Here is a 23247-nt window from a genome sequence, read left to right as displayed (position 1 = left end):
TACTGTACATGCAGCTGCTGCTGCTGGGTTTGGATCGCGCGCGTGCTGTCCACACAGTGAAACCAGGAACATGTTAAATCCTGCAGAGTGGACATATGAGCCCACTCTTGTCACTGTGGCATGTAACGGAAGTGTGCAGCAGCAGAGTACCTTGCTGGGCTGATCCCGCCCCTCGCTGGGGAGAGAGCTGCTTCACGAGCCCATCGCAGCTGACTGTTCCAGCAGCCCACCCCTCTCTGCAGTATGCATGTTGGCCAGGGAATCCGCGAAGCGCGCACGTCCCAGCAGTGTTCCTCACCGGCCAGAGACCACCTACCCATGAGTCGAGGATAATCCCTCTGGATGTGGCAGACGGACGGAAAGCGGAAAGTCCAAAGTGAGCGCAGGAGTACAGCGTTACCAGGAATCCAGGCCGCCTCTCTCCTCTGAACGTGGACAACCATGCATGTGCTCTTCTGGGGCTTGGGGTTCCTGCTATTCCCTGATTTCTTGAATGTAGTCGCATCTACAGGGAGCTTGCTTCTGAATCCAAACGCAGGTAAAGTATGCCATTCTGACATCCCCCAGCTTTCCCCTCCCCATCTCCAGAATCGGCAGAGAATGAATGACTTTTCAGGCCTGCCAAGCACATGACTGACAGCCTTTCTGGGTTTCTGAACTGAGCTGAGTGACTTTGCTTTGCCAGAACAGCCTGATGAGAAACTAAACGCGCCTTCTCCCCTCCAGCCTGCTGCTCCTCTAATGTCACTCTTCTGCTCTCTTTCCACAGTCAAAGAGGAGCTCGTTGCTTATGAGATTGTGACACCGGTGCGCGTGAATGAAGCCGGTGACAAGTTTCCAACCAGCGTGCACTTCAAGCGGAAACGGCGGAGTCTGGACGAGGGGGGGTCCGGGAGCTCTGCGGACCACTGGGCCTCGCCAAACATCCACTACAGGATACCTGCTTTTGGACAGAACTTTCACCTCAACCTCACGCTGGATGCGGGATTTATTGCGCCTCTCTACACTGTGACAATACTTGGAGTTCCCCACGGAGACAACGCCACGGGGTTTGCAGCAGAGGAGGAGGAAGAGGAGGAGGAGGAGGAGGACACAGAGTTGAGGCACTGCTTCTACAGAGGACATGTAAATGCACATGCACAACACGCCGCAGTCATCAGTTTGTGCTCCGGACTGGTGAGTTTTTACGCACGGCCTGGATTCGCTGTGCCCACGCGCAACCCACCAGCGGCTGTTTTACTTTTCCACCATGTGTGTTTAAAAGCTCTTGCTGCTTATACGAGACCTGAATTACAGCTGCGTAAACACAGGCAACTCTGCGCGCGCAGCCTGCATGTGCGCAAACATCCAGACATCATTTAATAACATGTATGATTATTATGGCTGCAGGGGATGATTAATAACTCCACGGAAGGAAAATGCTGCTTTTGTTTGGGATTTTGCGATGGAGCATGGTTTTAGTAAGACAGCTGCTGACTAGCAAAGATCTCAGATTTCTGTCCGGTTTACTGGACTCCACACACTCCTCCCCAGTGTCCCGCTGGGCGGTGACGTCTTTACGCACTGACAGTAGGGAGGATGGGTGGCACTTACGTCATCAGCAACTGGTCCAACTCCCAGGGCTGCTGAAGCATGACTTTTACTGGGGATCAAAAGTGCACTCAGAGTTTATCCACAGAAACCACGGTGAAGTGAAAGATGTGAATAAACAGAGAAATTCCTCCCAAAGGACAAATCAAAGTAAAAAAAAAGAAAAAAGTTTGAATACAGGGAGATTTAGAGAACTTTTATGGTTATAATGTTTTTATATGTGTACTCTGAATGCCTTATATTACATGCTGTTGCTGCGAATCCTGAAGCAAACACTGACATAATAAGACAGATGGAGCACAGAGCAGTCGTACTGATGGAAATATGAGAGGAAGGCATCGCTTTGAGCCAAACACAACCACACTGTACACAGCTGTATGAAGCCTCCCCTCCAGCAAATCAAACAAAATGTGCGTGGCTTATCTCCAACCTAACAGCCCCCCAACTTACCCAGTCGCACTAAATGCACCTTGTGAAATACGAGTCACAAGTTTCTCAGCTCGTTTGCCAAGAACATACATTCCTGCTGTTTTCCTGATAGAAATCTTAAATCTCTTTTCAGAATAATTCCCAAATGCATGCAAATGTATTTCTTTCATCTATTTATGATACGATTTCTGTTTCGCTTGCTTTCTGGCACTCCTGAGTAGTGCAGAAGCCACTCTTGTTTTCACGTGTTGCACTGGAGGTGGTTCCTTCTGGGCCTTTCCTTGTCTTGATTTCTGATGAGGAGTAAATATTTCATGAAAACGGATTGATGGAGGTGTAATGTTTTGCTTTTTGTCCCGTTTTCCAGCTCGGCACCTTCAGATCTCCAGATGAGGAGTATTTTGTGGAGCCCCTGCACAGCTATCAAGGAGAACAGTATGAAGAGGAGCACACCAAACCTCACATCGTATACAGGAAGCGTGCGTCCAAGAAAGACACGTCGGAGGAGACTTCAGCTTGCGACACTTCAGGTGTGACGATTTCAAGATGAGTATGCAGGCATGCATGGTTGTCGTAGTCCCCACGATGGAGTGTAGGTGCGGCGTTAATGTCTGTACATGGAAAACACAACACACACACACTGCTCTGACCCTCCTACTGGTGTTATTCCAGATCTCACCGCTGAAGTGCTCTCAGCAGTCAGCTGACCTACATATCTGCTCCAGTCACCCCTCACCCTCTTACTGACTAAACAGCACATGGCTGCCTCTGAGCAGGGACCTCCCAGTGGCTGTGTTTGAAAACTGTGTGTCTGTGGTTGGTTTGTGTGCATGGAAGTGTTTTTGTGGGGTGTGTGTGCTTTATGAGGAGAGAATTGGCCATATGTATCTGTAAGCATATGCAACCTTTACGCTGGTTCCCACGGATGTAATCAGGTGTAATCACAGAGTCACTCTTTCAGTTACCCCCTATCAGATGTAACCAGAGCCAGTTATGCAATGACAACAGTTTATCCACTTATTCCAGGAATTATTCGGCCCTTTTTGATGGCAAATAAACATCTAATCCAATATTAGGGATGTTGTGCTTTTATTAAGTATAAATAAACTTTAAATTAGTAGAGAAAACACTGATGCATCAACTGTGCATGATTTAAACACAAGTAGATTAAAATTTAAAGCGAGATGACAGAATCCAAGAGAAACTCCAGCATGAAGCATCTTGACTTGCGTGCATGGTGCAGCCTGCAGCTGCAGGGCTGTCGTGGGGAAGTTGTCCAGCTCTCACGCAGGAAGAATCATTTGGAAGTTCACCCTTGTATCATCCCATCTCAGTTTACTGGCTGAACTTCCTGTTGACTCTTGTACTTCCTCTGCTCCTTTGATAAGCGGCCTTGGTAGACCCTCTGCGATGACCATGTAGTGTAAACTGTATAACGGCAAAGTGATGCCGACTTGAAACAGTCAAATAATCAAAACCAGGAGAATAAATGTGCAAATCTTTCCTCTTTGTCTGCTGGAGACGGTTGTGTAAATGTTTGCTTTCACTGTATATGTAAATGTTAGTGTGTGCTTTTGTGCAGAGTGTGTGAGGATGTGTGAAAACATCGCCTGAGGAAACACACACGTGACCTGTCGCTTGCATTTACAGCAGAGCTCCTTATTTCCTTATTTCCTTATAATCCTGATTTATTAAATCCAACACACAAAGAAATAAACAAGACTTTTTAAAATGGAATCAGCTCTGTGTGACCCTGGAAGTGTTTCCTCTTCATGTGCTGCTCCTGACGACTTGCAGTAAATCAGTGTGTCTGGTTTAATGCGGCTGCACATCAGTCAGTCATTTTAAACTCTTCTACTATGCAAACCAATCTAAATATGTGGAGAAGCAGGAAGTTTAGAGTTGCGGTGGGTGCTCTGAGCTGTAACATGAGCCCCAGATCTGTGTTCTGGAAGATGAAATCTGTCAGACGAGCTTCTAAAAGTCCCTTCTCACCGTCTACTGTGTGAAATACTGAAAGCTGCCACTGGGTTCCTGCACAACCCAAGAAATGATAAAAACAGAGGACTGTTGTGCAGCTGCTGCTTATCTCCTGAGCTGAGTTTGCAGCCAGCGTGTTTTAAGAAGTATGCTGCATTAGCAGGTAATAGCTGGCAGGCGTGATTGTAAACCTGATTTTCAGGGAGGTTTGTCATGATTGTGAGAAAATGCACAGCAAAGAGGGGGGGCGGGGGGTAGGAACGGGGTAAACAAGGAAACCCTTCATCAGGTTTCTGCTGTATCATTGCAGCTTATGAACAACTGCCTGAGCATCCAGCAGTGCCTGGTGTTGAACAGAAGTATAACTCATCTATAACTAACTGATTTGATACGATCCGGTCATCCATCAGCTTCCAGGGGAATGAAGTATGGACCAGTGTCCTGTACCTGTACCGCCGTCTGATGGAATAAAAGACAGGTAGCTTGTGTTGCCATGTCATGATTAAAATGGGTTTTTGCTGCTCAGTTAGTGTGTGTGTGTGTGTGTATGTGTGTGTGCAGCAGTTTGTGAACCGTTATGCAAGGGCGAACTTACCTAGCATGAACTCTTTGCCCTCATCTCCGCCTCTCAGATCGGAGTGAAAGAAGAAAAAAAGGGACTCCAGTCAGCTTCCATTTGTCAGAGCGATCTTTTAGACGCAGTAAAGTGAGACGGAGGCAGCAGCATCGCAGCAGCGTCTCCATGCAGCCGACTCGCTGCATGCATCGTCATCTTTAAATCAATAAACCCCAAATGCAGCTGGAGTGGAACCACATCCTCCTGCCAGTGATTTATATCTTGTCTTTTTCCTGTTTGAGTGAATGTACCTCATTTCAGCTCCGCATCTGTGTATATTTATGTCTGCCTCATTTTTTCTGGCTTCTCGCTCTAGGACACAAACACAGACATAAGAGACACAAGCTGAAGAGAGGGCCGGCGGCGGGGGTCTCCAACGTGTCCAACGCAGCCCCTGCGGTCAGCGCTGGCATCCTCGGTGACCTGGAGTCGCTGAGCGCCAGCCTGGCCAGCAACACTTTGCTCAGATCAGAGCATGGCAGCGCTAGCAGTAGACCGTCAAATGATAGCAGCGGTGACTCAGGACCTCACAGGAGATCAAAGCGCTTCCTCTCCTACCCGCGCTTTGTTGAAGTCATGCTGGTGGCCGACAGCAAAATGGTGGAGCGTCACGGCAGCAACCTACAGCACTACATCCTCACCTTAATGTCCATTGTAAGTCTTCCTGTTAAGTGTGGCTGTGTATGTGCATGCATGTACCTGTTGCGCTGTGCTGTTTGTGCAGTCGGCGAGCCTCTGGAGGAGGGCTGTGCAGGGGGAAAAGGGCAGCTCGGGGCAGGGGAAAACAGCTCTTTCAAAAGACCAGGGTTAAGGGAGGGCATCTGGAAGGAGAGCCTGTCTGACAGCTCTGATGAATGTTCAAAAATAAGCTCAGGTATGTCGCAAAGAGCGCATACTCCCAGCCACGTCTCATACCGGCTTCTGCAGGCTTCTGGGGCCGGTGGGAGGCTGAGGTGGTCCTCAGGGGGAGGCTAACATGACCTATATTCTGTTCTTGGCAAAAGCTGCCTTCTCCTCAGCTTTTATCAGCTCGACCCTAAAACCAGCCAAATTCTCTGCTACTTTCCTGCAACTGTCGTCAACTATGATGGTAACCAGTAAATATACGGTATCATAACCCTGCTTAAGTTAAAAAAAAGGATAATTATTAATCCTTTAACGGGAATCCATCCTGTGTTTCTTGATGCTCTTTTACCGAAGTCACAGCTTCTGTTTCTTCTCCCTTCGTATCCAGGTATCTTCTATCTACAAGGACCCCAGCATCGGCAACCTGATTAACATTGTGATTGTAAAGCTGGTGATAATAAGCAACGAGCAGGTAAGAGTCAAGCTTCGGTTTCGTCTCCATCATTCACGAATGAGATTAAAACTTAGATTTTTCTCTTCTTCTGCAGGATGGTCCCGTCATTTCATTTAATGCACAGACCACTTTAAAGAACTTCTGCATCTGGCAGCAGAGCCAGAACATCCTGGATGATAACCACCACTCCCATCACGACACAGCCATCCTCATCACCAGGTGAAGCCAAACTTTCTTCTGTAAACTTAAATAGCCTGAGATGTCCAGTGCAACACATGGCAGGTATATAACCAGAAAGGCTGATTAAAGGCCTGACCTCTTATCTTCACCTCCACCAGGCAGGACATCTGCAGAGCGAGGGATAAGTGTGACACCTTGGGTAAGTGGTTTATTTCCAACCAAGCCGCAAAACAAAAAAACACCTTTTCGGGTTATTTCGGACAACTGAAGGAGTGTGTTGTGACTCAGGACTTGCAGAGCTGGGGACGGTGTGTGATCCTTACAGGAGCTGCAGCATCAGCGAAGACAACGGACTCAGCACGGCCTTCACCATCGCCCATGAACTCGGCCATGTGTAAGTTCAGCCGGCGAAGGTTTCGGCTTTCATCGGGCATTTTTAGGACTACAGAAAGGCATTTTTGCTTTGCATTGCTTTTCATGTATCCTCAGACCCCATCTGCCAAACCAAAGGCTGCTTTTCATTTAGAGAGGGAAAAGAGACTGTAAATTACATTCTCAGAATTGGAGTAAATCCGCTGTTGGGAGGCCCACTCGCCCTTTAGCAACTCAGCATTGTCCAAAGTCCTGAGTCACCCTGAGCTGGGGGTGTTAGCCTTCTCCAGTGGAGACTGTCACGGACCTCAACAGCCCCCGTCAGCTCTAACAAACGCTCTTTCTAGCTACTAAACAAAAGGTGGGATTATTAAATTCCGTGTTAATATCCACATCAACCTGTGACAGCGTGCTGGATGAGCGCTTGCTGACAAAGCTCGGCGCCATGCGGCTGCCACCAGGAGCAGTTTAGCTCGTTGCTACCAGACCTTTCACGGACTGGATGTGAAAGATAAATATGTTTTACTCAGTCTTCCTACATGTTAAGCATCACTGTAAAGCTGAGATCTGAAGGAAGCAGACTGTTCCCGACTGCAGTCAGACTCATTAACCCTCTAACGACAAACATATCATATGTGAAACATACAGTTTCTGATGCCTTTTGTTTTTTCTTTTATGGAAGACAGATTTCGCTGAAAAGCTTGTTGTATCCGTCTATCACATGGTAATAAATGGTAAAAGAACAAACAAACAACAAAAGTAAATTTTATTTTATTCAAGAGCCAAATAAAGATTTCAGATTGATAAAACTGACTGCAGAAACACGTCTTTCATCCATGAAAACCTATTTTATGTGAAAATTGAAATAGTTTAAGGGCTTGACATCATGCTGATTTCTTTCTTCAGTCCCTGCAGGCAGACAAGACAAACATTTTATATTATTTTTAGACATTACTGCAACCTTAAATTGGTTTTCCAAAGTCAATAACAAAGTAAAAATGAAAAAAGAAAAACGTGTCGGTGCAGAAATGAAACTCGTTTGCTGGACTAGGAAAAGATCAGAAGGTTTTTTTATGAATGGTTTTTAATCTTTAATGTGTGTTTTCTCTCTCTTTGTCAGGTTCAACATGCCTCATGATGACAGTAACAAGTGTAAGGAGGACGGAGCGAAGATCCAGCAACATGTGATGGCTCCCACACTTAATTACAACACAAACCCTTGGATGTGGTCCAAGTGTAGCAGGAAGTACATCACAGAGTTCCTCGAGTATGTCACACTCTCTGCTTCATCACTGCTGCAATCATGTGTCCTGTAGAATGAATGTAAAAATAATCCCCCTGACAAATCCGACTCAACGTGCTTTAGAAAAAGATTTAAACTTGTACACACGCAGTCGCTGTCTGATGCAACACAAACTCAGAAGTAATGAAAGGAAGATCAGCTGGCCTGTAGCGGCGGCTCCTCTAAAGGCTTCTCACCCCACAGCAGATAGGATGATACGTCTGGTACCATCCAGAATCCCTTCCCATGCCCCAAGCTATGCAGAGTTCTCCCCGCATCCCTGAGATCAGCTCTTACTATTATTAGCTGGTTGAACACAAGCGAGGCTGTCACGATGTGTGTGTGCAGAAAAATGACCACTCCCGCTGTACTGAGTGTGTTTTCTGTCTGTTTGTGTCTTTTTGTTTTTCTCTTTTTTTCTTTAAGTCATTTTACTTTTATTTCCTAATAGCACAGGATATGGTGAGTGCTTGCTGGACGAGCCCGTTGCTCGGCCGTACAGTCTGTCGCAGCAGCTGCCTGGAAGGATTTATAATGTCAATAAGCAGTGTGAATTGATATTTGGGCCGGGGACGCAGGTGTGCCCTTATATGGTGAGTGGAGTCACTGTGATGTTGTAGGTGTGTGTGTGTGTGTGTGTGTGTGTGTGTGTGTGTGTGTGTGTGTGTGTGTGTGTGTGTGTGTGTGTGTGTGTCATTCACAAGTTAAATGACAGGTTTATTATATTACCTAAATCACACGCTTGTGAAACTGAATTTATTTGATGTGTAAGAAACATTATCTGTCATGATAACCCAGAATAATAACTTCATAACTTATAAACATGATGAGAAGTAGAAAACAAGTCATGTTAGATGTCACACATTAGAATATTTTCAGCTCAATATGATATTTTTTATGTCCAGACAGAAAAGTCATGTGGCTGAGAGAAAGCCATCTTTAAATCACTTTGGATATATTAAATGACATGTAAACTTATTAAACTTGGTATTTTTGTGTTTTTATTTGCCTTTGGGACCTCAGTGATAACACTGATGTGTGTACTTGTGTGTGTTGGATAGATCCAGTGTCGGAGGCTGTGGTGCACCAGTCCAGAGGGCGCCCAGCGGGGCTGCAGGACGCAGCACATGCCGTGGGCCGAAGGCACGGACTGCTCTCCGGGAAAAGTAGGTCCCATGTGGAAGGAAAACATGCTGGGAGCATCAGGGTGCAAAAGTAAAGCAGACATAAGTTCACCAAGCTGCTCCAGCAAAAATTCAATCCAGCTTTATTTGTACAGCGCCACTTCCCAACAATGTTGTCTCATTTCCAGCCAATTCATACATATCCTATAATAGAAACCAACTGATTGTATCGAGTCATGACTTGGATCCAATCCCCCATCCTGAGCGGCACGCGGCGACAGTGGGAAGGAAAAAACTCCCCTTTAACAGGAAGAAAACCTCCGGCAGAACCCGGCTCAGGGAGGGCAGCCATCTGCCTCGACTGGTTGGGGTGGAGAGGACAGGAAAGACAGATCAACATGTACAACTGCACTTATTCAGGAAGACCTGCAGAAAAAAGGAGAAATAAGTTAGAGACGGCAATATTGTCATATATTTATACATTAATATATTAGAGAAATAGAGCGAGGTACATCTCAGTGCATCAGGTAACATCCCCATTGCTACATAAGTAATGGATGGCTAGACTACCCATAACTATAAGAGCAATGAGCAGAACCTGGACAGTTGGGTCCCGTACATGCAGACTCCAACTCAGGAGATGCTCATATCCTAACTATAAGAATCAAAGAGAATAAGAAAAAAAAAAAAAAGAGAAGACATGTTTGCAGGAAAGGTGACATGTTGGGAGAAACCTTCTAAAGTTAGCATTTGTTTTGGACATTTAGGTTTCTGGCTTGTGTCACGGTTTACACACCTGAACTACCTTTTCCATGGATTCATCACCATAAAAATGTTTGTAGGTGTTTTAATATCAGGTGTTGTTTACAGAAGAGAACAAATTTCCAAACGTTTTGCTGGAAATCAGCTCACATTGCAGCTACATTGTAGTTGGCATGGAAACACAGCGGAGGTTGGGATTGATGCGTTCAGTGAACTGGAAACCATTTCTCATTCATTTCTTCAAATCCAACCTGTGTGGCTGAGCTGTGGACACACATGCTGAAATGTTTTTATGTTTGTCATCTCCTCTGAAACCCGCCTGCGCCACACATGAAGGCTGCTCCAACATTATCCTCTTATTTTCAGTCCAGATATATTAATTACAGCGTGTGGGATTTCTTCTTCTTCTTCTTTGTCTCCAGACCGAAGCAGCCGTTTTGACGTCTTTTCCAGTTGCTCATTTTTTCCATTTCGATCCTAATTTCTCCCAGATTAGCATCAAAGCTCAGGAAGATGTCACCATGTTTCTTTCTGTTTTCCTCCATGATTAAAACTGTCATCTTCTTTCCTCCTGCTCCCATTGCAGCACTGCAAACACGGCCTGTGCATCCTCAAAGAGCATGATTCCACACCTGTGGAGGGAGCGTGGGGAGTTTGGAGTCCCTTCGGTACCTGTTCGCGGACATGTGGCGGCGGCATAAAGATCGCCATGCGCGAATGCAACCGACCCGTGTGAGTAGCTCACTGCTTTGTAGTCATGCATGCCCGGTGGACCTTGTCTCCGTCTTAGCTGCCAAAATCAATGTGCCATAGATCAAACCTCCTGAAGGGGATTTTTTCCTGAGTAAGTACTCATCAAGTCAGGCTCTGATAGCCGATCTGACCGAGTTGGTTCCTGCAAAATGCTGGAAAGTTTCCTTTCATCCCGGATTAATGGAGAGCAAAATAAGAGTGAGTCTGAAATCGAATACAATGACACACTCGGGTTGTGATAATGAGCACCAGGCTGAGGGGAGGAGTTGGCAGAAGGACGCACGTTAGCGCATTGTGGGGAGAAAAAGCCAACTGAAGCATCTCCTGAAGCGATTTACTAAATCAGGCCAACATTTGTCCTCTGTTTTCCCTCCCAGGCCCCGGAACGGAGGGATGTACTGCGTTGGGCGGAGGATGAAGTTTCGCTCCTGCAACTCGGAGCCCTGCTCCAAGCAGAAGAAGGACTTCAGAGAGGAGCAATGCGCTGCGTACGATGGCAGGCACTTCAACATCAACGGTCTACCTCCCAATGTTCGCTGGGTGCCCAAATACAGCGGAAGTGAGGCGTCATTCTCCTCTTCCTGTGAAAATAGATGCAATAAAAGCCTCGCGTTAAGACTGGTCTTTGTTTTGTCTCGGCCACCAGTTCTGATGAAGGACAGGTGTAAGCTGTTCTGCAGGGTGGCAGGCAGCACAGCCTACTATCAGCTCAGGGACAGGGTCACGGATGGGACGCCATGTGGACCCGATACCAACGACATCTGTGTCCAGGGCCTGTGCAGGGTGAGGTTCTCCTTGCATGTTCAGCTCTTTTGCAATCCCCTTTTGGAACATAGACTGAATGGATTTTGTTTTTGCTAGTAAATATTCCCACTTTCCATAAAGGCTGCAAAAAGGATCGAGCTTGAAACGTCCCCACCGCTCATGTTTGTCCCTTCTTTTCCTCTGTGTCTTCTGTCCCTCCTCGCTGTGTCTCTGCCAAGCAGCAAGCAGGCTGTGATCACGTACTGAACTCCAAAGCCAGGAGGGACAAGTGTGGTGTGTGTGGAGGTGATAATTCTTCCTGCAAAACTGTAGCAGGAACCTTCAACATCGTACGCTACGGTGAGCAACAGCCTCTTTCATTGTCCCGTTCCTCTCCACCCAGTGTACGGAAATGTCAGCAGCTCCTGTTATGGTGCTTCTGTAACTTTGTCGACTCAGCAGGAGAACTTGTTAGAGTCTGCACAAAACTATGTAAACGGATGATCTAAAGGCTCGGCGTGTTATTTACAGGCTATAATGAAGTGGTGCGAATACCCAGCGGTGCTACAAACATAGATGTGCGTCAACACAGCTACTCAGGGAAACCGGAGGATGACAACTACCTCGGTAAGAAGGCAAAGATTGTCAGAGTTAAGAACTTCATGCCTTGTCCTAACTTCCACTAACACAGCTGGTTTCAGGGGATGGAGAGGGCCGCTTGGCTTCATGAGGTGGGAATTATAGAAAGAAGGCACCGAACGTCGCCGCAGAGCTCACATTACCTCACACAAACTGCTAAAACTGTTTCATTCTTCAATAATTACCAGTCCTGCTTTTAGACATCTTGTCTTTAGTCTGGATTCAACATTTTCTCTGTGATTTTCTTTAGTTTTTTAAAGTCCAACATTAAGAACAAGTGCATCATATCATCTTTTTACACTTTTACAAGTCTGGTTTTATGGTGGAGGGTCCTGCAGAATTCCAAATTTGACACTTTTCGCTGTAAAAAAAACAAAACAAAAGAAAATGTCACTAAAAGGTCTAATTTCCTGGTTTAGATATAACATATTAGTGCTGGCAGAGCCTTATAAAGTGAAACTACAACTGTTGATGAGAAATAACAGAAATAGTGAAGAGGTTTCATGTTTTTTCTTCTGTGGGAAAACTAAAGCAGCGTGATTTAAACGACGTTTTCCAAACATGAAGCGCTCACTGAGGAATATGTCGGCTTCAAACCAGCCGTTTCCTCCGAGCGTTTCCGCTTCTAGACACTCGAGTATAAACTCAGTTTTCTCTCAGCAGTTCTGCGTTGTGAAGTGGCGTTAGATAGTCGCCGTCTTTCCGTTCTGACGCTGCCTGTTGGCTGAGAAACAGTGTTCAGATCTGATTATGAGGTCCTGAAGGGCAAACCGAAGGAGCTGGCATATTCTGTTCATGCTAATCTGTTAATGAGCCAGAATTTGGCCTGTGGGTGCCATTCCAGCGAGGTCAGTGGGTTTAAATGCTTCTGTGCCTTGATGGCATGTGGATGCACCTGTGATAAATATTTGAACTAAATCTTCGTGGATCCCAGTTCATCTGGGCCTACTTCTGTTTGAGGAGGGGGCTCAGTTTGCCATTTTCTTTCTTTACCCTCTTTTGTCTGGTGTTTTTGGCTACATGTAAACCGTGGAACACAGTTTTATAGAAGTGTGTAAAGGGGTTTTGTATAAACTTATGTGGCGGGACAGAGTGAATAATCTCAGCACAGCGTAAAGTGTGAAATAGTGAGGAAGTAAAGGCAGAAAATCAGCTCCATAATGGCGTTAGCATGAACGAGTGGCAGCTGCTTCTGGATCGGACGTCTTCATGGACAGAGGAGTATTTTAGCCCAATGAAGCCCAGTTCATCTGCATTACTGTAAATCACAGGTTAAAGCTGTTGCATGCAGTCTTTAATGACACGGTAGCTTCACAACCTTTTAGTTTCTGTTTTAAACGAAATCTCACAGAATGTCCACATCCGCTGAGTTGCGCTGAGGAAAGATGATTTTTCTCTCCCTGCAGCCATATCTAACAGCCGTGGAGAATTCCTGCTGAATGGAGAATTTGTGGTCAGCATGTTTAAAAGGGAAATCAAAGTGGGAAATGCCATCATTGAGTATAGCGGCTCTGACCATGTCATCGAGAGGATTAACTGTACCGACCGGGTGGAAGAAGAGATCATCGTTCAGGTAAACCCGCCCTCACATGACGCCTCTGCAGGAATTCAGCTGCTTCTTCTTGCCTGATTGAAGATTTATTCTTGTTGTTTCAGAGATTTGCGTTGTTTATGATACTAAAACTAATATTCTCTCTGTGTGCTGGATTGTAATTTGCATGTCATTGTTTCTTCCAGGTGCTGTCTGTCGGGAACCTCTACAACCCAGATGTCAGGTTCTCCTTTAACATCCCCATCGAGGACAAGCCTCAGCAGTTTTTCTGGGATGCGTACGGACCCTGGCAGGAGTGCAGCCGCCTGTGCCAAGGTGAGGGGGAGGCACATGTGGTTGGCAGGTTTAGGTGTTGGGAAAGGTCAACCTTGGAGGAGCCTTGTGGTGACGGTGAGATGGAAGAGACGAGACCTGGTAAAGAAAAGATGATCCTGGTCAGCTGAGCAGCTTAATGCATGGCAGATAGCCGGTGACAGCAGGTGACTTCAGGTCAGCATTTATAGAAAGCTACAGATGATTACCTGAGTTGTCATGGCAGTGGATGTGTGAGAGCGTGTGGGCGTGCAGAGGTGGATCGCAGGTAAACTCGAAAAGCTGTCATGCATTACAACTTGCTTTGTTCTGTGTCAGAATCTCTTTCTGTGCTTTTTAACACACCTCTGCTGGAACAGCCAGCAATAAATTCCAAGGAAAACCCACAGCAGGGTAAACAGCTGGCAGGAGATGCCCAGAGCTCGGAAACTCTCAGCTTTCACAGCACCGAGATGCAAACATGATGCACCTGGTTATATCTGTCCTGCTCTGTTCTATTTTTAATGTTTAGAAAGAAGTAAAGTTCAACTGTTCTGTATTAAAGCAACGTCTGGAAATTATATAAGAAATTTTGCCAAAGTAACAAATGAGCTCCAGTCTGACCAGCTCTGGCTGTGAGACGGACACAGTCGCATGTTTATGCAAGCTTTTTTTTTTTTTTTTTTTAAAAGATAAACATCTTTAGTTGCTGCAGATTTGAGTTCTTTGCTGAATTACATGTGTTGCAAAACAAACATTTAAAAATTTAGATAATATAGATGGATGGATGGTTAGATAGATAGATAGATAGATAGATAGATAGATAGATACTTTATTAACCCCGAAGGAAATTGCAAACACCAATAAATATCAATAAATATATATTTGTCTTTTAGCAGGAAGTTACTGCATGTGGATTATGATTACTTGACTTTAGGATCTTGCAGAAATTTGGGTCAGACATCCTAGCTTGCAACTCAAGTTGCATAAATGTTTTCCTCTGGAACAGGGGTGTCCTGAGTCGGTCCTCAAGGGCCGCTGTCCTGCAGCTTTTCCAAGTATCCCTGCTCCAACATACATGGCTTCCGTTAAATGGATCCAACTGCCAATGAAATTATGCACAGTGACTGATTAACTTGATTCAGGTGTGTTGGAGCAGGGATGCATGGAAAACCTGCAGGATTGTTGCCCTGGAGGACCGAAGCTGGACACCCTTGCTCTGAAAAGTGGGGAAGGCTGCTTCCAGCTGACTTTGATTGCAGGATGCATCTTGAGTCAATGAAAGGGTTAACACACAGAAAAAGTCCATTTAGAACAGAAAAGTAACCTAAAATCTGGGTTTCGGACTCGGAGGTGGGCAGGAAACAAACACAAACACAAGCAAGCAGAGAAAGACCCACCTGACCAAACTCAGGTTTCCTCTGCGAACGACTGACCGCCCAGAAAATCTGGAACTTTCTGTGCGTGAGCCGAGTTAGACATGCAACCGTGGCAGAAAGGGAAGATTCTGCCTCGCCGATGCGTTGTGATTGGAGCACTTTGCCTGACCTGCAGTTTAAACCCGCATCTCTGTGTGTTTGTAGGAGAGCGCAAGCGGAAGATTCTGTGCAGCAGAGAGTCGGACAGGGTGGTGGTTTCAGATCAGAGGTGTCACGGTACATCTCGGCCCGCCGCCATCACGGAGCCCTGCAACGCTGAGTGTGAACTCAGGTTGGTAATGTCACCTAAAACACTCGTAAAAACCTAAACATGACCCTGTTAACAAGTCTCTGTCCTTGGTTTTTCTTCAGGTGGCACGTGGCTCGTAAGAGCGAGTGCACCGCCCAGTGCGGCCTCGGATATCGCACTCTGGAGATATACTGCGCCAAAATCATCCGCACAGACGGCAAGACCCAGAAAGTGGATGACCGCTACTGCAGCGGTCAGCGCAAACCGGAAGACAAGGAAGGTTGCCATGGAGATTGTAATCCAGGCGGTTGGGATTACTCACCCTGGTCAGAGGTATGGTCGATGTGGGGAAACACTGGGTCTCTGTGTGAGCATAGAATAAATATAAACTCAGTTTCTCCCGTATGTACACACGCTGTAAGTATGTTTTGTTGTGCAGTGCACCAAGAGCTGTGGCGGGGGCACCCGTCGTCGAGGGGCGGTGTGTCGAAAGGCCGCCGACGCAGGCGGAGATGAGCGTCAATGCAGCCAAAGGGACAAACTGACCGTCCAGCCCTGCAATGAGTTCCTGTGTCCACAGTGGAAGACCGGAGACTGGTCCGAGGTCAGTTTGTGCCGTCTGTCCAGTCGGATGGTTCTGATGACGTATAAAAGTTAGAAGAGAGAGCTTGAAAATGTCGGAACGCCAAAATGGTTTCTTCTTCATGTCTGGTCATCCACGGCCAGTAGAACGTAGAATTTCTCCATGTGAGTTCCAGACCCGCTACGTACCGCTGGAGGATACATTCATCTGTGAGGAAGATCATTTACATGTTTGCTTAATAAAAAGAAACTCCTGATCTGGACCAGATCTCAGATCCAAGCGCTGCTTGTGGCGTCTCCGTCATTCCGTCTCAGAGAGTTCCACTGGGAAAAGAAAATGGGAAGAGGAGGTTGCAGACCAGGGTCAAACTTAACTGCTGCACAGTTTACACATTGTAGAGCAAGAAGCTTGCAAAATTGTAGGCTGCATTCCAGGAATTTTTCATCTCTCCCGTGTGCTGCTGCCAAAACACTTAGACTGTACGATCTGCATACGTGTGCTCACACATAAATAATCATGCTGTCTTGTTTTCGGGTCCCTCACCGCTTTGATTTGCTGTGAGATCCACATTTCTTCCTTTATGCAAACAAACAAACTTCATCCCAGCAGACTAAATGCTTGTTAAATCTGCTTTTAACGTGTTGTGCTTTAAATGCTGCACAGTTAAATGACGAGAAACTTTCCCTTTCAGTGCCTTGTAACATGCGGGAAAGGCTACAAGCACCGGCAGACCTGGTGCCAGTTTGGTGAGGACCGCCTGGATGATCGCTTCTGTGGATCATCTAAACCAGAGTCTGTCCAGACGTGCCAGCAGCAGGAGTGTGCCTCATGGCAAGTCGGGCCGTGGGGACAGGTGACTCCTCCTTACCTTTTCATTTGGTTTACTGTGAAATTAAAATGAGAGGTTAAAGGAATCTTAGAGCTCCTGATCATCTTTCTGAAACAAATTGTGTTTCCCAGCAGGCGAAACGGCTGATAGAGAAACTGGATTGTTTTACATCTTCTGTTATGTTCTGAAGCAAAAATAAGCTTTTTCTGTCACAGAGCAGCATTAGCAACCTGATTCTTAACACGTTTATATAGAAGTGGGTAACGATTCCCTTTCGAACTGCCTTCAGATGTGTTTAGTTGTGTTTAACGTTAGTTAAAGGTAAAGTACGTCCAACTGCTAATGGTTTAGTTGCCTCTAAGTTGCAAGTTGCTAACTAGGAAGATGTGTTTGTGCATGCACGTGCATGATCACACAAACTTTCTACAATCTGATGTAGAAAGTTGTTTTGTTTAAGGCATGTTTTAAATTCCTATGTTTGTGGCACTTTCAGGCTAGCAGAGTGCTCCAAGGTTTTAGTTTGCAGTTTTAAGAAGCTGCAACAGAAACAGACTTTGATTGAATCTGACTGCTGATTTAAAAGAGTTTCTTCACACAGATCATATCAGCCTGAGTAAAACTGGCTTATTTAGAAAGTCATGGTGAATAAATCAGCTTGATCACTTGATTGGCCAGTCCTACAGCAGGTCTTCCCAGATGGAAACCGCCAGGAGGACACAGAAACTCCCAGAAGACACAGACAGTGCGGGAAACCCTGCTCTTCTAAAAGCTGTCTGTAAAACGAAGCCTTTGCCGTTGTGTCTGTGCACATTCTCAGTTTGTGGACACACACACAGAACTTAACACCCAAAAAATGTGAAGTATTTTTGTGCCTCCCATCAGAGGATGTGCGCATGTTAAGGTGTATTTGAAGTAGTTTAATGAAGCGTGGTCAAATGGTAGCTGAAGCTGCCGCCACACAAGTTTGACCCTGTTTCACAGAAGCCAATGAGCCAGAAGCAGATGCAGGGTTGTACCCTTTGACTTGGCTACAGTGGAAGAATGACCAGTGCAACGTGCATGAGCTTCGTTTAGCTGAGAATCTCATCAGTTTAAAACCTTGTTTTACACACGTTGCTGCGGAGAAATGTGTGTGTCCTTGTTGCCTTGGATAAACCATCTGTTCCCGCTTGCCTTCTCTGACTTTTGCTCGCTGTTGCTAACGTTTCCTCACCACTCCCCTGTTTTTTTTCTCTCTTTGAACTCAGTGCACTGCATCCTGCGGGCCAGGCTACCAGATGCGAGCAGTGAAGTGTGTTGTTGGTTCTTACGGTGCTGTCATGGACGACACTGAATGTAACGCCGCCACCCGGCCCACAGACACCCAGGTAAGGAGGCGCTGTCTGCCATCGTGGCCTCTTGTCAAACATCACTTCACCTCCTTGTTGCCGGAGCAACAGACAGAATCCATCCGTGCTCATTCACGCCGACGCTTAGACGCAGATACATGTAAGCTTTTCTTGATGACTGGACCCAAGAAATCCTTTCAGACTGATCTGATGTGAGTGGAAAGTTACACAAGCCTCAGAGACACGTGGCTCTCACGCAGATCCTGGAAACTTTGGACATCACCTGAAGAGTCCCGGCTAAAACCTTCAAAGATGAAACGGATCACATCTAACGCTGATTCTGCCAACTTCCACACATGGTTTGTCTTCCTGACAGGCAGGAAACAGAAAACACCTCATGGCTGCGTGAAAATATTCGCCCTTTGTGGTCACAAAACTACGAGTATCATCTTCATCTGGACAGTTCACACTGGCACGCTGCATTAATTCATTTATCACAAACATCCGACGCAGAGTGGATCAGACCCGATCAGGCTGAGCGTAGACTGGTCAAACCCACCCAAACAAATCATAAACAGACTACAGTTTGTTTGTGCATGTTTGTTTCATTATTTAGGGATGCAGTGGGGCATGAAAACACGGCCGCGTCCCAAAACGACAAACAGTCCTTGGCAGCGATGCCTCGATGCTTCGTACTGTACACAACTTCACAAGCTCATCTATGAATATGATCATTTAAAGCTCGCCGGGATTATCTTTCCTGTTAATGAGTTGAATCAGAGAAACATCTGCAGATAATTTACTTCTGTCTCAGCAGGATGCATGTGCAGCATCTGCACCGTCACTGATGCTGTAGCTTTCAGAAAAATCTTTCCAACCTGTCGTCCTGTCCTCACTACGAACTGCTGTTAGTCATGCTAGGAGCTCTAGATTTTACGGCTTCTGCCATGTCTTTCATAAGTTTCTTGTGTCTTTCATAGATTTTCTCTTCATGCTGCAAGCTGCGACTTGTCCCTGATTCTTCTTCATATGTCCAAACTTGTGATTCCAGTAAAGCCCAACGATGCATGGCTTCTTCTTGACTGGAGCCCCTTGTTCATGCATGACATGCAGAAGATCTTTGCACATGCTAGTACTCATCAACCCCAACACGTAGCACAGCGAACCAATGGGCAGAAACAGCTGAATGATGCTGCTAAGCCGTAGCTTCCAAACGAAACACAATCCCGGCCGTTAGCAGCCATATAACCACGCAGCAGAAGCACGACAACAGCAGTGTCCACATCACAGCTTCTGCTCATTTCTCAACAGCTCATCCGATCACGTCTTCCTACATCTTCGTGCTGTTTTTAAGGGGCCTTTGAAGGCTGTCCCTTAAATTTCCTGCCAGTCATCATCAGCTGATTGCTTCCTGAGATATTTACCTGCAAAACTTCTCCATTATAAAAGGTTTAAAATTTCAGGTTTACATCTTTATTAGCTGCTGTCTGGTTTTCTCTTCAGGGGAGATTACGTTTCCATTTTCTCTTGTTTCAGCTACATTTACTGTGACACAGTAACACTCTCCTCCGTTCTGACACTTCTGTCGTGACCTCTCATGTCTCAACTTCATTTTAAAACCAAGATTATACATCCAGCACCTCGTAGCCTTTATAAATATACGTAACCCTTCATGCATGGTGGTCACCACAGTGGATTCATGCATAAAGATGGTGAATCATATAAATGAACATAAATGCATACATTGCATACATGATGCGGTTTTATTTTTAATAATATTTACATAAAGTCTAAATTAAATCTGAATAAACAGCAAGGTATTGCTTGTGTCTGTAGTGGTAAAATGTGGCATTGTGTGAGAGGGTTCAGCTCTGTAACTTCAGACAGGAAGCAGAATTACTGGCCTCACCAACAGGAAGTTAAAACTCTGACAATAACAGTTATTTCACTGCCATAATCCTCAAACATAAACCTATTTTCTTTAGAATAATCTATTAATGTGAGCTTATCAGTATTGTGGGAATTGATCCTGGTTCAGTGGCAGTCAGGTAACACATTAACTGCATCAGTCATGAACATTTAAAGGATTTATTTTGGTTTTATTGGAAGGATAATGTAGACATCGATCAGTGTTGTAGCTGGTGGCTTCCAGAGCCTGTTGCTGGACAGACTTTATAGGTTATCGGTTTGTATTTTTGTTTTATTAACAAAGAAAATCCTTCAGTTTGTTCCTGGACAAGATTTGGAACGAATTCCGGCCACTTTGGAGAAGTTTATCGTCCACGTCGTCTGTCCTCACACGTGCACAGAGAGGCACAGAAACTCCAAAGAAACTTACAGTATTTTAAGCTGAATGGGAGTTTTGTTTGGTCAGCGTGGGGCGAAAACCCATTTCAGAGGGGCTGAGCATGCAGACTCAGGATGAGGCCCCCCTCTAGTCGCAGCAGCTCTTAATTCCGGTGCCTGGGCCGGCAGAGACCAGTGACCAGTGACCCTGAAGCAGTCGCCCCACCTCGTTGTGATTCTGATCAGCCAGCCATGAAGTGGGCCACCAGGCCACTGGTCCCACCGCTACCAAACGGGGGGGTTTGGATTCAAACGGAAACACTCTTGTTTAGCACCGTTCTACTTTCCACATTACATGTGTTGCTCAGAAGATGAGTGATGGAAGGAACATCTGTTCAGTCTCATGTATGATGTGGAAGTCGCCTGATTTATGCATACGTGATGTGTGTGTTGCAGGAAGTGTGTGTGAGCCACCTTTAGTGCTGTTTGTTTCTTTTAGGAAGTGTGGAATGTGTAGTCGACTCGGTCTGTGTGACCTGATTAAGGTCCTGATTCCTACAGACGGGGGTCAGAGGGCACCAGAGGGCATGGGGGTGTGGGGAGGAGGAGAGGGGTGGAAGGTGATGGACAAGGGGGTGGATTAGGGGTGGAGTTTATGACCACGCCAGCATGGGCATTGGAGCCCTGAATACCACTCCACTATGACCTGTTATGACAGGGATCAGGGCTTTATGCTGAGTGGCTTACTGCCACAATCCATAGTTTGAACTGACAGGGCAGACCCCGTTAATGCTGTTTTGGTTATGTGGGGGGAAAGGGTTGATGGGAAACATAACCACTTCCAAACGTAGGGCTGAAGACATGGAGTTTAGGTTGTTTGTGACCCTCCCATGTCAGAGGAGCTATCTCGGACATTCGTGGTATTTTGTTGTCGGCGACAGATGTTGTTACAGTATATTCACTTTGTGAATCACTGCATGAACGGGTGTATGTTCTCCATCTTTCACAGGACTGCGAAATGGCCCAGTGTCCCAGCAGCCACCCTGTTCCACCAGGAACCAAAGTCCCTTCTCACCAGGGCCACAAAACCCAGTGGCGATTTGGCTCCTGGACCCAGGTTAGCTGCCGCACAATCAGTTTGTCCGTTTAACGTCTGTCCTGCTTCTTAACACGTCTCTTCTCCATCGCAGTGTACCGCCAGCTGTGGCAAAGGGACGCGGATGCGCTATGTCAGTTGCCGCGACAACCAGGGTGGAGTGGCGGAGGAGTCGGCGTGTGCCCACCTCCCGAAACCCCCTGCCAGTGAAGCGTGCTCCGTAGTCGCTTGTGGACAGTGGAAAGTGCTGGAATGGACAGTGGTAAGAAAAGCCATGATGATGCGTATGACTTCATCCAGGGTTGTGAAGATCAGCTTCAGATATAAAACGTGTTCATAATGATCATTTCCTCCCAGATGTGCACCAGGCAGGCAGTGCTGACTCGCCCGAACTGTCGCCAAAGTTACATTTACTCCCAGATTTATTGAATTTACAGCTGTGCTCATATGTCTTCATCCCCTTTCATTAAAGAAAAGGCTGAATTTACAACAGTCACTCAAATAACTGGAGACTTAAAAAAGGAACAATAACTAAAGATTTGCAGAAATATAATTTAGTAATATAAGACACTGGTTTTTTGTTTTTTTTTTAGTTGAAAAAAGAAAAAAAAACAAAAACAAATGTGTCCTGGACAAATGAGAGACTTTTCTGTTGAACAGTGGGACAAAATACCTGTCAACAGGTGCAGAAGTCTGACTGAGAGGAACAGAAAACACCTGACTGGAGCGGAAACATTAAAGGATTGTTCAACTAAATATTACTTTATGACTGATGTAATATGTAATAATTTATCTTATTTGTTTGCTTTTTTAGAAAAATATTTCTATTGAACCAGAATTAGAAAATAATGTCATGATTTTCTTAAAATTTTTATTTATTATTACTTTAGTCAATTCCAGCTTATTTTACAGGCAGCTGTTTTTTTTTCTTCTTTAATGAATAAATATGAGCACAACTGTAGTTTGCTCACGGCGAGCCAGGAGGTGGATCCAGGACTGTAGGAGAGCTGCAGGGAGGACAGAGAACAAGTGTGAAAAAGAAGAGAGGAATCAGGAGTGAGGCACATGTTTGTGGATGCGAGGGGCTGCAGTGAGGGGGCTCTGGTCTGGTTTCCAGATGTTTCTCATCAGAGTCCTGGTGATACAATACAGTCAGACTGTAGGTCTGGTCACCATGCACAATACACACACACACACACACACACACACACACACACATCCATGCACTCGACATACTCACTGGCCACCTGAAAAGGAATTTTCATCATTCAGCTTAAACCCACCCCCCAAAAAATATCCCCCACTGGGACACATACATAACTCCCGACCCAACAGTTTAATCCAGCAGCGCTTCGTATTTACATCAACGTTGTTGTGTTTAAGCATCAGAGCTGGAGCCGTGTAACTCCCATTCCAGGCTGTTGCATAAGTGTGTGAGCTTCCTTTATGTAAGGCAGAGGGTGGACTGTGGCTGGGAGCAGCTGGGGGAGATGCCAGGAGGACGGGTAAAAAGATCCGCCTTGTGTTACTTTCCTCCAAATGCAACAAAGTTCTTCTTCCATGACCTGCTGAAACGGAGCCAGTTAAACCATTAGCACCGAACGAAACCTGCGATCCGCTGGAGTGTTGGATCACCGCTGCTGTCGCCTTGTGTCGTTGCTGGTTTCCAACTGAGCCGGCAGCGTCTGGCCGTCAGAATGAGACTGAAACCAGTTCATCTGATGCCGTTGCCTCTGTGCTATCTGGGGAAAAAACAAGACATTTGTTTACACGCTCCACATGTGTGTGTTTTCAGTGCTCAGTGACCTGTGGACAGGGAAAGACGACCCGACAGGTGCTGTGC

At 45.9% G+C, this 23247-nt stretch overlaps 1 protein-coding gene across 1 annotated transcript in view; it reads left to right on the top strand.

Annotated features, from left to right (window-relative positions):
* The first annotated feature begins 332 nt into the window (after nucleotides 1-332).
* The window catches only part of adamts9 (ADAM metallopeptidase with thrombospondin type 1 motif, 9), a 25579-nt gene continuing 2664 nt past the window's right edge, over nucleotides 333-23247 (top strand). The window contains exons 1-26 of the mRNA XM_079241582.1: nucleotides 333-538; nucleotides 770-1176; nucleotides 2387-2549; nucleotides 4932-5269; nucleotides 5850-5933; nucleotides 6010-6134; nucleotides 6254-6294; nucleotides 6384-6489; nucleotides 7588-7734; nucleotides 8201-8342; nucleotides 8811-8915; nucleotides 10222-10367; nucleotides 10766-10947; nucleotides 11035-11171; nucleotides 11375-11492; nucleotides 11664-11759; nucleotides 13178-13344; nucleotides 13509-13638; nucleotides 15198-15324; nucleotides 15405-15615; nucleotides 15722-15886; nucleotides 16557-16718; nucleotides 17942-18061; nucleotides 21318-21425; nucleotides 21499-21666; nucleotides 23200-23247. The exon at nucleotides 23200-23247 is cut by the window's right edge and continues 201 nt beyond it. Of these exons, the coding sequence (XP_079097708.1) occupies nucleotides 442-538; nucleotides 770-1176; nucleotides 2387-2549; nucleotides 4932-5269; nucleotides 5850-5933; nucleotides 6010-6134; nucleotides 6254-6294; nucleotides 6384-6489; nucleotides 7588-7734; nucleotides 8201-8342; nucleotides 8811-8915; nucleotides 10222-10367; nucleotides 10766-10947; nucleotides 11035-11171; nucleotides 11375-11492; nucleotides 11664-11759; nucleotides 13178-13344; nucleotides 13509-13638; nucleotides 15198-15324; nucleotides 15405-15615; nucleotides 15722-15886; nucleotides 16557-16718; nucleotides 17942-18061; nucleotides 21318-21425; nucleotides 21499-21666; nucleotides 23200-23247 (3840 nt within the window). The 5' untranslated portion in view covers nucleotides 333-441. The remainder of the gene's footprint in view (nucleotides 539-769; nucleotides 1177-2386; nucleotides 2550-4931; nucleotides 5270-5849; nucleotides 5934-6009; nucleotides 6135-6253; nucleotides 6295-6383; nucleotides 6490-7587; nucleotides 7735-8200; nucleotides 8343-8810; nucleotides 8916-10221; nucleotides 10368-10765; nucleotides 10948-11034; nucleotides 11172-11374; nucleotides 11493-11663; nucleotides 11760-13177; nucleotides 13345-13508; nucleotides 13639-15197; nucleotides 15325-15404; nucleotides 15616-15721; nucleotides 15887-16556; nucleotides 16719-17941; nucleotides 18062-21317; nucleotides 21426-21498; nucleotides 21667-23199) is intronic.

Source organism: Telmatherina bonti, assembly GCF_933228915.1.
Source record: "Telmatherina bonti genome assembly, chromosome: 6".
In the NCBI taxonomy this organism is placed as follows: domain Eukaryota; kingdom Metazoa; phylum Chordata; class Actinopteri; order Atheriniformes; family Telmatherinidae; genus Telmatherina; species Telmatherina bonti.
The sequence above is the reverse complement of the archived record's forward strand: the minus strand, read 5'-3'. Positions and strand labels throughout refer to the sequence as shown.